Source organism: Panthera leo, chromosome C1 (genome assembly GCF_018350215.1).
Source record: "Panthera leo isolate Ple1 chromosome C1, P.leo_Ple1_pat1.1, whole genome shotgun sequence".
In the NCBI taxonomy this organism is placed as follows: domain Eukaryota; kingdom Metazoa; phylum Chordata; class Mammalia; order Carnivora; family Felidae; genus Panthera; species Panthera leo.
The window spans coordinates 64,533,435-64,546,331 of NC_056686.1; the positions used below are offsets into that span (position 1 = coordinate 64,533,435).

General features: G+C 34.9%; 1 protein-coding gene across 7 annotated transcripts in view; it reads right to left on the minus strand.

The window, feature by feature from the left end:
• Positions 1–12,897, minus strand: part of ZZZ3 (zinc finger ZZ-type containing 3) — a 110,896-nt gene that overhangs the window by 7,341 nt on the left and 90,658 nt on the right. For all 7 annotated transcript variants that reach the window (XR_006206171.1, XM_042952266.1, XM_042952268.1 and 4 more), the window contains exons 10-14: positions 12,329–12,430; positions 11,570–11,665; positions 9,283–9,435; positions 3,351–3,485; positions 27–127 (exon numbers count right to left, since the gene is read on the minus strand). Coding sequence is in view for 6 of the 7 variants with exons in the window: in XM_042952266.1 (XP_042808200.1) it covers positions 27–127; positions 3,351–3,485; positions 9,283–9,435; positions 11,570–11,665; positions 12,329–12,430 (587 nt within the window). In the remaining variant the exon portion in view is untranslated. The remainder of the gene's footprint in view (positions 1–26; positions 128–3,350; positions 3,486–9,282; positions 9,436–11,569; positions 11,666–12,328; positions 12,431–12,897) is intronic.

A 12,897-nucleotide genomic window follows, 5' to 3' on the forward strand; every position in this document is an offset into this window, starting at 1 on the left:
AGACCTAATATGAAGAAAACACTTACCAGTCTGAACAAGAATCACAGAAATCCAAAGACATTTCTGGAGGACAATCCTGGCAGTGCCACCGAACACCCTGGATAGGTTCTATGCCACAGTTATCGCACTAGAAAAGTTTCAGAGAGAAAAATATTAAGCTACATTTTTCCAAAACCTTTTTTTCCTACTGGGAAACCAAGGATGTACCCAAAACCCCTCTCTCCCCAAGGAACTAGACAGTAATATAACACGAAAATGGTTGTAAATTAGATATAATTTCTAGCAAACTAGCACAAATTTCATTCATTCAAGATGAATGTGCAGGTGAGTGACAGGTACATTATAATAACCAAGGGATAACCTTCAATATGCTCCACTTTACTTTAAAAAAATTTTTTTTTAATTTTAATTCCAGTAAAGATACAGTTCTATTAGTTTCAGGTGTACAATATAGTGATTCAACAATTCTATACATTACTTACTCAATGCTCATCATGGTAAGTGTACTTACTACTTTAATTGACTTTTTAACATTTTAAGTAGGGGGTGCCTAGGTGGCTCAGCCAATTAAGCATCTGACTCTTGATTTCAGCTCAGGTCGGGATCTCACGGTTCGTGGGATGGAGCCCTGCATCAGGCTCTGAGCTGACAGCATGGAGCCTACTTAAGATTCTCTCTCGGGATGCCTAGATGACTCAGTCGGTTGAGCGACCGACTTTGGCTCAGGTCATGATCTCACGGTTTGTGAGTTCGAGCCCCATCTCAGGCTCTGTGCTGACAGCTCAGAGCCTGGAGCCTGCTTCAGATTCTGTGTCTCCCTCTCTCTCTGCCCCTCCCCCACTCATGCTCTGTCTCTGTCTCAGAAATAAACATTTAAAAAAAAATTCTCTCTCCCTCTCTGCCCCTCCCCCATTCATGCTTGCTTGTTGCTCCAAAATAAACTCCTTTTAAAAAGTAAATAAAATTTCAAGTAAACCATTTGCAAATTTAGACATTTGAGTGTTAATAACTATTTATTTTTTAAGTTTATTTATTTATTTTGAGAGAGACAGAGAGAGAGAGACAGCGTGAGGAAGAGGCAGAGAGAGAAACCCAACCTGGTATCCTGCTCTCAGGAGGGCCCAAAGGGGGCTCAATCCCACGAACAGTGAGATCATGACCTGGGCCAAAGTCAAGTATTGGACACTTAACTGAGCCACTCAGGTGCCCCAATAACTATTTAAAGGTACTTCAGACCAATGTATAATGACTGTGATTGAGAACCACTGACTTAATACCATAGTTAAAACTGTATAATTACAGAACTACTTAACAAGCTATCATTACCAAACCCAAGAGAACACAAAATCCTCTCTAAACTTTTATCTTACTGAATTATTCTTCAAAGCCTGAAGAAGCCTAATTACTAATGCCCTGTATAACAAAGAAAAGGCAGATCTACCTCCTTCTTAGTGTGGTGGCATTGTGGTAGCCCTCAGTGTCTTCGGGACAATTTTGGAAATAAATCTCATTTCTAGTTTCTTTGAACATCAGACCAACTAGAGTGACCGACAGGTTAGTAAACAAGCCACAGCTGGGTCTTAGGGCAAATTTTGAGAAGTGGAGAGTTTCCTCTTGAAAGGCCAGAGATACCAATTAGGAAAATTTCTAATGGAGAAGCAAGGTCATGGAAAGATCAAGACGAAAAATCATTTAATATAGTATGGCTAATGGCCATACTAGAGAATGAGAGGTATAATTTTAAGTTTCTGTTTATCAGTCACAGCACGCATCAGTATTTTTATGTATACCACTACCAGCAAATCTATATCTCATGGTCTCAGTTTTACTTCCTCCAATCTCACCAAGTACAGCCAATTCTAAAGTCCAAAGGTTCTCAAACTTGTCAATCTCTCTCAATTTCCATAGCCACCAATCAAACCTCAGACATTCTCATCTTTGGTCTAAATTACCAAAAGAATTTCTAACCAGTCACCCTGCCTCTAGCTTTGCTTTCTTCTTTCCATTCTCCATACTAAGTCCAGAATTATCTTTTTTTCCTTCACCTATTTTTTTTCAACTACATAAATAACATACATGAACACATTACTGTTTACAAAATTTAACAGTACAAGCTGTCAGAGATTATCCACTCTAAACCCACTGCCTTCTCCAAGGTTATTTATACTAATAGTGTAAGTAACTGGAATGATTTTTCTGAAATGCAAATTTCATGTTACTGTCTACTTAAGATTCTTCAATGGTTCCCCAACCTCGTAAGGAAAGTTTAAACTGCTCAGTAAATCTCAAAGGCACCTTAATAGCAGCACTACTCTCTGATATGTTCTCTAGCCATAGTCAACTATGTTTACTAATTTAACTTCTCTAAATTCCTTATGAGACGAAAACAGAATAAGGACAGAAACCGAGTCCATCTTGTTTACTAATGAATCCCTAGCAGTTAAGCAAAGTGCCTGGAACATAATGGGTATTTCAAAATTTTGTGGACTGAATGGATATATTTCTAGTAGCCTGAACGGCGAAAAGAAATTTCTCATCTATGAACAAGAGCAACAGCTCCAATGGATGAAAGGATAAAGAAAATGTGAAACACACACACACACACACACACACACACACACACTGGAATATTATTCAGCCCTAAAACAAAAAGAAATCCTCCATTTGTGATAACATGGATGAGAAAGTGGAGGACATTATCCTAAGTAAAATAAGCCACAGAAGTTAACAAGTGCCATATAATCTCACTTATGAATGAAATGAAAAACTCAAACTCAGAAGCAGAGGGTAGAACAGTGGTTGCCAGGGGCTGCGAGGTGGGAGAAATGAGGAGATGTTAGTCTAAGGATACAAATTTTCAATTGTAAGAGAAATCAGTTCTGGAGGTCTAATGGACAGCATGGGATTAATAATATGGTACTGTATACTTGAAATTTGCTAAGAGAGTACACTTAAGTTTTCTCAACACACACACACACACACACACACACACACACACACACACGAAAAAGGTAACTATGTGAGGTGATGTTTTTACACCTTAATATTTTGTACACTTTAAGTATATACAATTTTTGTCAGTTATATCTCAGTAAAACTGAGAATATGAAAAATAGCTAGACAAAAACACTTCATATTTTACCTCAAAATATAGATACCTGTATGTTTGTCTTCTTCCCAGAGAATCATAAACCTACTGAGATCAGAAACTGTAGCACACTACTTTATATAAATGAATAGGACTAGAGCTAAACTTACTTTTATCTGTATGCTGGGAATTTAAAGCTGCAGAAACTAATTTAAATCTCTCTTATCACCCTTCCAAAAATTAAATGAATAGTAGAATTTACCTTGAAGCCCACATGTTGTACAAATCCACTTTCAGCTTGCATCTGCTGGAGTTTCTGCTTCTTTAACTTTTTAAACTGTAATAGTTCCTTATATTCAGGTAAATTCCTATACATAATAGGAATACTTTCTTCATCCTAATAACAAAACAGAAAACAAAAACATCTGATAATCAAAATGAACTAACAGGGGGTGCCCGGGTGGCTCAGTTGGTTGAGCGTCCGACTTCAGCTTGGGTCATGATCTCGTAATTTGTGGGTTGGCCCCCATGTCGGGCTCTGTGCTGACAGCTCAGAGCCTGGAGCCTGCTTTGGATTCTGTGTCTCCCTCTCTCTCTGCCCCTCCCCTGCTCATGCTCTATCTCTCTCTCTCAAAAACAAATAAACATGAAAAAATCATTAAAAAAAAAAAAAAGAACAGTAAGAAATACTGACACAGAATATTTTTCTACTAATAAAATATTTTTCACTTTTAAGATACTTTACCTTATAGGGCTGACAGAAAATTAGTGTTGCTATTAGCGATATTTTAGACTAACACTTTTGGAAGGCTTCTTAATGCAACAGTAATACTGAACTGTACAAAGTACCAGGGGATGATTCCTACCTCTGTCATACACTAATGCAGACTCAACCCTATCCCAACACATTCATGGCTCCTTGTGATACTCTTTATAATCTACTTCTACCTCATCTGCAGGAAGCTCCTCTTCTCTAAAAGATTTTTTATGCTTTCTCAAGTAAATATCACATTTTCTTAACAAAGAGCAAACCACTTTTTGCTCTGTATACTCCCAATAATCAAGGCAGGACATTCCTGTCTTACCCAAGGGGATAAACTAAATTATGAAGATGATCATTTAGAAGACTATAAAAAATGAATACTACAACTATAGAAATACATGAAGCTGAAGTTGACAGATGAATCACTAACTGCTTCCTACCTATTCTCCCAATTTATTTGTGCTCTGCCATCAATGATCCATTTCTTTCCTTCATGACCTCATGATCCCATGGTCACTAATATCTACAATGCTCCTGAAAGCATCTCCAATTCACTGACCCCATCCATAGTCTATCAATCCTGGTCCAGATAACTCCTACCCCTCCCATTCCTCTTGCTCTCATATTAGGTATTATTAACTACAATGTTTATTTTATGTCAAGGAAACCGGTGTCTATAAAAATAACATTTACCCAAGGTCACATAATTAATCAGTTATGGAGTCAGGTGATTTGAACCCAGATTTGTCTGAATATTTAGTAACTCCTTATACACTCAGCAGCCTAAGGCCTAAATCTAAGAGCTACCCTTAATTTTTCACTGTCATATCTAATCCAACAAAATTGGTCACTACTTAACACTTTCTTAAATTTTTCAAATTGGTCCTCTACAGTATCACTCCTTCCTCCAGCTCCACCATGATTTAAAATCTCCCAATGACTTCCTAACTGTCTACAGAGTCAAGTCCAAAGTCTTCAGCTGAATAAAAGATTGTGTTTTTTTTGTTTTTGTTTTTTTTTTTTAATTTTTTTTTCAACGTTTTTTATTTATTTTTGGGACAGAGAGAGACAGAGCATGAACGGGGGAGGGGCAGAGAGAGAGGGAGACACAGAATCGGAAGCAGGCTCCAGGCTCCGAGCCATCAGCCCAGAGCCTGATGCGGGGCTCGAACTCACAGACCGCGAGATCGTGACCTGGCTGAAGTCGGACGCTTAACCGACTGCGCCACCCAGGCGCCCCTAAAAGATTGTTTATAATCTCATGCTTCACTTACCTTATCTCCCACCATCTTTCACTCATTTCAAGTTCCTGTCAACTAAAGATGTTAAATTACAGCTACTGTCTTTCTATATCAGCACTGAAAATGACATTAAGTAATGTAATAAATATCTAACACTAATAAATATAATGTGACTTAACTAGTTAAATAATGTGATAAGGAATTTTATAGTGAAATTTATTAAATTCAGATATTTTAAGCAAATACAAAGAGTAGAAACTATGCCAAATTTTTTAATTTGCATTTTAAGTCTAAGGATACTATTAAATTTGGCCAACAAGACTAAGTAAAGTTAAATCACCACACAACTAGTAGGATGGCTACTATCAAAAGAAAACAAAAGAAAACAAAACAAAACAGAAAATAACAAGTGTTGACAAGGATATAGAGAAACTGAAACCCTAGTGCACTGTTGGGGAGTATGTAACATGTTGCAGCCACTATAGAAAATAGTATGGCAGTTCCTCAAAAAAGTAAATGTAGAATTAACATATGGATCTAGCAATTCCATTTCTGGGTCTACACCCAAAAGAACTGAATGCAGGGACTCGAACAGGAATTTGTACATCTATGTTCATAGCAGCATTATTCACAATAGCCACAAAGTGAAAGCAAACCAAGTGTCCAATGACAGATGAATACATAAAATGTGGTATACACATACCATGAAATATTATTCAGCCTTAAAAAGGAAGGAAAGAGTGACACATGTTACAAGGTAGATGAATCTTGAATACATTATGGCAAGTGATGAAAGGCAGTCACAAAAGGACAGAACCTGCAGGATTCCACTTAAATGAGGCACCCAGAGTAGCCAAATTCATAGAGACAAAGTAGGAGGGAGTTGCCAGGGGCTGGAAGGAGAAGGCAATGGGAGATACTGTTTAACGGTTCTGAGTGTCAGTTTTCTAAGAAGTAAAGAGTTCTGGAGATTGGGTCACAAAAATATGAACATATGTATTTATCACAATTAAAAAACTTTTTTAAATCCTCATAAACAGATTTCCTTGTTAAAATCATTTTTAAACTTTAAAGAGGAGATCCTATGACTAATTCCAAATGAGGCTAAAATGGTGTACAGATTTTAAAACTATGGAAGTACATACATGTAATCATATGGTTTCTTTAGATATTGATTTCCTAAAAAAAGAACTTGAAATCTATAAATTTTACCACTAGTAGTTTTATAAATATCTGAACAGCTATTTCAAAATTCAGAATGATTTGAACTGGTGCTCATTTAAAAATAAATAAATAAAATCAACCAAACAAAAGTTAAATCAAATTCAATCTATTACATATATTAATCTACTCCTCATCTGGCTAAATTTTATTCATCCTTCACATGTCACCTTGACTAACACTTCTTTAGAGTTCTTCTACTTACACTCCAAATCTAAATAAAGTACTTCTTAAATAATTATAATCAGTTGTTTTTGAAGCACTTTTTAAAATCTGTAATTTATTGATGTGATTACACATTTATCTCCTCCCACAAGACTAAGATTTGTAAGAGCAAAGATCATAAATATTTTGTGCACAACGATGCAGCTGACCTCTAGCAGGGCCTGATATATAAAATGTAGAATCAATATTTTTCAAATGAATAATTCTAATATTAACAAAGTACAAACTTAAGACACAGCAGATATTAGCTGTTTTAAAAAGAAAAATTTGTGAAGAATACAATCATTTTATGGTAGTTTCATACCAAATTATACACTCGGTATTTGGCTAATCTAAAAACAGAACAAAAAAGAGACTTACTTTTACTTGCTGACCTTTCATTAAAATCTCCTTTGCCAATTATTATAAATAATCAGAGTATTAAGAAAGATATAAGGTAATCCTTTAAGCAAAGAACCAGAATCATGTTAGTTACTGAGGAAATGAATTTCAGGATGTAAAATAAAAATATTAACAGCAATAAAAAGAAATGTCTATGGATGGAAAGGAAAATAAAATAAATTGATCTAAATTAGTGTACGGTCAATAACACCAAGAGGAATTACTTGAAGAGGATTTGACTTTAGTTCTGCAGTGGCATATATCCCAAGGCAAAAAAAAAAAAAGAAAAGAACTGTCAAAAAATCTGTTTCCAGTAATCATACTGCTGATGGTAAGGTTAGTATTATTATATTCTGAGACTACTGTGAGCACTATGAAACAAAGAAAGTGAGTATTATGTCAATGTCACTGATATCTAGGATTCTCAGAATGGGAGAAAGAAGATACATATTTAAGATCAATAAGGAGAAGTAAAATCCCCAAAGTCCTTAAATTGAATCTGAAATTAAAAAATATAAACTTATGATGTCTTTTTTTTTTTTAATGTTTATTTTTGAGAGAGATAGAGCACAAGCAGGGGATAGATGGGGGTCAGGGGGACACAGTATCAGCAATGCTCAGTGCTAACAGCAGAGAGCCTGATGTGGAGGCTAGAACTCACAAACTGTGAGACCATGACCTGAGCCAAAGTCAGACACTTAACCGACTGAGCCACCCAGGTGCCCCTGAGGTTTTTTATTTTTTTATTTTTCTTCAAAAGTTTGTTTTTATTTTGAGAGAGAAAGAGAGAGCACATGCGTGCAAAAGAGCACTAGTAGGGGAGGGGCAAAGAGAAGGAGAGACAGGCTTCACACTGCCAGTGCACAGCCCAATGTGGAGTTTGAACTCACGTACTGTGAGATCATCACCTGAGCCAAGATCAAGAGTCAGACGCTTAATCAACTTAGCCATCCTGGCGCCCCATTATTTTTAAACAATAATATAACCTATTTCCCAGCTCTATCCATTAAATAGGCCTAGAAACAATGATCAAGCCAGCATCAAGTAGGATTCCTACAGTCAGGCTATCATCTCCACAATTTCCTAATAAAAGAAAGCAGGACTAATTCTAGGTCTGAAGAAGAAAAATACAAGACAATCCTAGAATTTCCTTGTCAGAACAGGTAATGAAGAAGCTATCAAAAACTACTAGAATCTTGTTCAAAGATCCCAAAATCCAACCTGAATAAGTTACAACTGACCAATGGGCCAATCTGAACACTAATAAAGTCAATAATATCAATGTACTGAAACATAAGAAAATAAACGAAGAATCAAGCAGTTATACTGCCTCTTCCATATGTACCTTAGGGAGAAACAAATAGTTGATGGAGAGGGTTACTTTACAGAATATTCTATCAAATAAGTAAAGAAGAAGTGAAAGAATATCACTGTTTTGTAACATCTAATGAATTAATGAATCCAGGCAATGATCAATGGCTACTATGTCAAAAAAAACAGAAAAGACCACCAGACTGATGAAAGTACACATGAAGTAAGTCCTGCCCACCCTAACAAATCTGAATCTGGTCAATTATCTAGATCTACTATTGATTTACAGAAAATGCATGTAGCAGAAAAACAGAATAAGTGATAACAATTATCTAGACCCACTATCAATTTATAGAAAATTCAGGGAGCAGAAAAACAGAGTAAGTGACACCAGGGAGAAGCAAACAAAACACACACAGTGGTAAATTCTAATGACCCAGTTTTTCAGCAAAAAAGTTCTATGAAGAGGAAAAAGGGGGTGGGGATGGAGGAAAGGAGGAAATCTATTGTAATTTATGATGGGGGAAATGTGAACTGAGTGTATTTTGTATAAAGGATTACCTTTTTATAAACATGATAATAATACTCTGTAATGTCTGAGACTTGCCCCAAAATAATCCAGGATGGAGCTCAGGTGGGTAAGAAGTATAAATCAAAATAAGATTACAACAAACTGATAACATTGAAGCTGGGTAATAAGTACATGTAGGTTCATTATACTACTCTATTTTTATATGTGTTTAAGAAATTTCTTTTATTAATATACTACATATGTTATATAGAATTCATTATACTACTCTATTTTGCATGTTAAAATTTCTTTTATTTTTATTATGTGTTAATATATATGATATATATTAATATATAATGATTTAACAATATATTGTTTTTTTAAAAGCCCATAAACTTCACTTGTTAATTAAAAGAAACCAACATTCTCTGAAGGATAGGAATAATTTAAAAATTCTGGTGTTCTCATTCTGTAACCTGATCTGTATGATACCTAGATAAATACACAGGTATATATATTTTTATATAAATAGATAACTTACTGATGCCTCTTCAATAGCAGTGTTCATGTGGCTATGAAAACAGGATCGGTCATCATCTTCATCCATATACACTGGTGGTTCATGGGAAGTCATGAAAGTGGAAGGTTTAAAGAGATGCTTATTAAGGGGGTGCTGTCGTCTGCTTGTGGAAGACTAAGCGAGAAAACAAATTTTTAATTTGGACATTGGAAAATCATTAAAAGAATCAAAGATACTAAAATACACTATTACTTCCTCCATGTCTATCTATTAAAAGGATCCTGGCTCTACCTTTCAGTACATGCTTATGTGGTTTTTTCTATATTATCTGGATTTTTAAAGCACAACCAGATTTACAAAAAAAATGTAAGGGGGGGGGGATACTCCAAAAACAGTATAATGGCTCACATGCTATCTAGCTTATATTTGTATCTCCAACATTGACCATACTCTTGACATTCAAATGCTGAACTCCTCTTACAGTCATTGTATAACAGAAGATCCGAGAGGATGAAGTAGCCTAAGCCAGATATAACACAAGTAAAAAAATTTTCCACAACATGATTAATGTCTAAAACTACTAACACTGATTGATTGCTTACTGTTTGTCAACATCATTTAACCCTCAAAACGTTACTATGAAGTAGTTATTATCACCTCTAATTTAAAGATGGAGGTTAAGGTTCTTGTTCAGGGTGTTACAACTAGACAGTGGTAACACCAAGATTACAAACTGGGCCTGTGTGGGTCCAAAGCCCTCACTCTCAAACCACTATGTAGACTTCCTCTCTTCATAAACAGTAGAGCCACAAAGAATAACCTCAGCTACAGGCAGAACCATCACTTCATCTGTTTCAAGATTCAAACTCCAACTGTGGCAAGGAATCATTGCGTCTATGGCTGGGCTAGATCTCTACAGTCAACAGTCAAAATGTTAATTAACTTAGAGTTCAGTGCATTCAGGAGGGAATATGTTCAGGTTTCTTTAGTATTCCTTTTGTTACCATTACTAGTCTTAGCTGTGAAAATATAAGGTACCCAACACATCTAAAGTTAATTTGGAAATTAATCATAAAAATTAGAGCTATTAAACTGAAAACCGGTTATCAAGGTTCCAACATTCCAAAGCTATAGGATGAACTCTACATATGTGATATAAGTAATGCTATATGGGGGAGGTGGGGGAGAGGAGGGAATCCAAATTATTTAAATGAACTGAAAAGTTAAAATGAGCTTCCAAAACTTGGTAACAAGACAAAAAACAAAACTTGTAAAACATGGAGCTGTACAGACAATATTCTTAATGTAAAATTATGTAAAACAGCTTCAATAAGGAAACTAACAGCATTAGATATACTCTTAGCTTCTTATGTGAAGGAAGGCAGTGGTGGTAGAGGGCAAATAACAGGATGATTTACTAGGAAATGAAAGAGGCCAATTATGTGCTTTATTTTTTGCAATTAAAGCAAAAAACTGTCTACAATTTGATGCAATGGTTTATGTAGGAGAGGAACGATAGCTTTTTCACTGTACAGAATAGAACAGAATAGTGGGAAAAGGGCTGGGATCAGAATCAGAGGATCAGTCGTTCTCAGACTTATTAGCTATATGACTAGACAACTGACTCGATTTACTCAAACAAAAAATTTTTTGTTTATTTTTACAATTGTATTTTTAAGTAATCTCTACACCCAACATGGGTCTCAAACTCACAACCCTGAGATCTCGAGTCACATGCTCTACCAATGGCATCGGCCAGGCACCCAAGGCCTAGTTTTCTCATCTATAAAAAGACTGTACAACAGTACCTGGTCCTCAGCTTCCAGTGAGAAGAGTAAAAACTAGCTATTAATATTATTATCAGTAAAGTGAAAGTGATAACACTACCCACACTTCTAGAACTGTAGTGAGAAATAATATATTTTAATAAACATTTCTATTTTTGGATTTACATAGCATATCTAAAAACAGAAATTGATTGTGTTTATTAAAAAGTCAAACATTCTAAAATTTGTAACATCACAAAGGCCTTTCTGATATACCCTCAATCTAAATCTTCCAAGTAGCACCCATTCACATAAACTAACCTACTCCTAAGAAAATAATGAATATAAAGATCATTCAATTTCACTGAGCAGCAATAATGGAAACCTACCCTGTGTCCATCCCCAATATAACAAAATGCTTAGAGTAAATCAGATTTTAAAAATAAAAACTTTGTTCTGATAAATGTATACACTTTTACATAGCAATTCTTTTATAAGTTTAATCAAAGATCTAAAGTTTACTTTCTCTATTTTCTTTTTACCTTTTTGGAGTACATATATAAGTTTGGTGTTCTGCCTGGGACTGGAATGCCAGCTTTAGTTAGTTTTATGAAATACTTCTGCACTCGGCTGGCAACCTAAGAAAATATAAGCCATTTAACAAAATTACAAGACATGCATTATGTGAATAGTTCTTAAAAATTAAAATATACCTGTGTTATCTTAATGAATGCTAACAATCTAAAATTTATCATAAATCTAGATATAATTTTAAACTGCCACCAAACGCATTTATATGTTAAAATCTAGACAAAAAATCATTAAAATACAGGAAATTTGTTGGACTCCAAAGCTAAACGCATATTTCAACTTGTGAACACTGCATTAAAAACACATCTATTAATATCAATGCAAAGAATGCAAAGTAATGCAAAGAAGAAAACTGCTATATATTTTTTTAGAAAGACAATCAGAGATACTTACTAAGTATGTCACACATCTATTAGCACAGCCTAACCAAGTACACAACTTGGTGCACTCACTAAACATTCAAGAGACACTAAATACATTATATTCTTATTTTTTAGTAATGATCTGAAGCAGAATCAACTCAAGTTGTTTCTGAAGAAATCAACACAAAATATACAATGCTAAAAACAAAACATAACAAAAAAAAAATCACATACTATAGCACTGTGTAGCTTAAAAATGATGTGGCAAATTTTATGCCAAATGCATTATCCTTCATTAAAAAAACTATCAAAAACAAGCCAGCAATATGCGGCCATCTCCTCAATTACCTGCTTTGCTGTCCTATTGCCCAGTTCATCTGCAATCTTCTGCCAGCGTCGAGATTCTACTTCTTCAGGAGGGTATTTCAGGAGTAGCTGTTCAAGCTTTTTCTAAGACAAATCCAAAACCAAGTTTAATACTGAGTTTCATAAATAAATACATTTACATAAATGAATAAATACATTCACACTTCCTTTTAAACTATAATATACCCCTCACAACTCTGCAGGTTAGGTCACTAGAAATCCTTGATGCGGGAAAAATTTCTAGTAAGGAATTTAAGTTTTACTAGGAAAAATGAGATTAGAGCATAAACCTATGGAAGAACTTAAAGATTCTCTAGTCACTTAAGTAAAAACACAGCACCAAAATTTTTTTTAATTAATTAATAACACTTTATGCATTTTAATGATTTCCACTCACCACCTTTTCTTGCTAGACTATGTTTAGGCTTGCCCCATATAGATTTAACAAAAATATCTAAATTCATTTGGATTTAGACAGAAACTTAAACTTTTCCCTCCTTTGTGTGGTCTTCCACTCAAATATTTGATTTTTAAATTCTGAGCTATCCCCT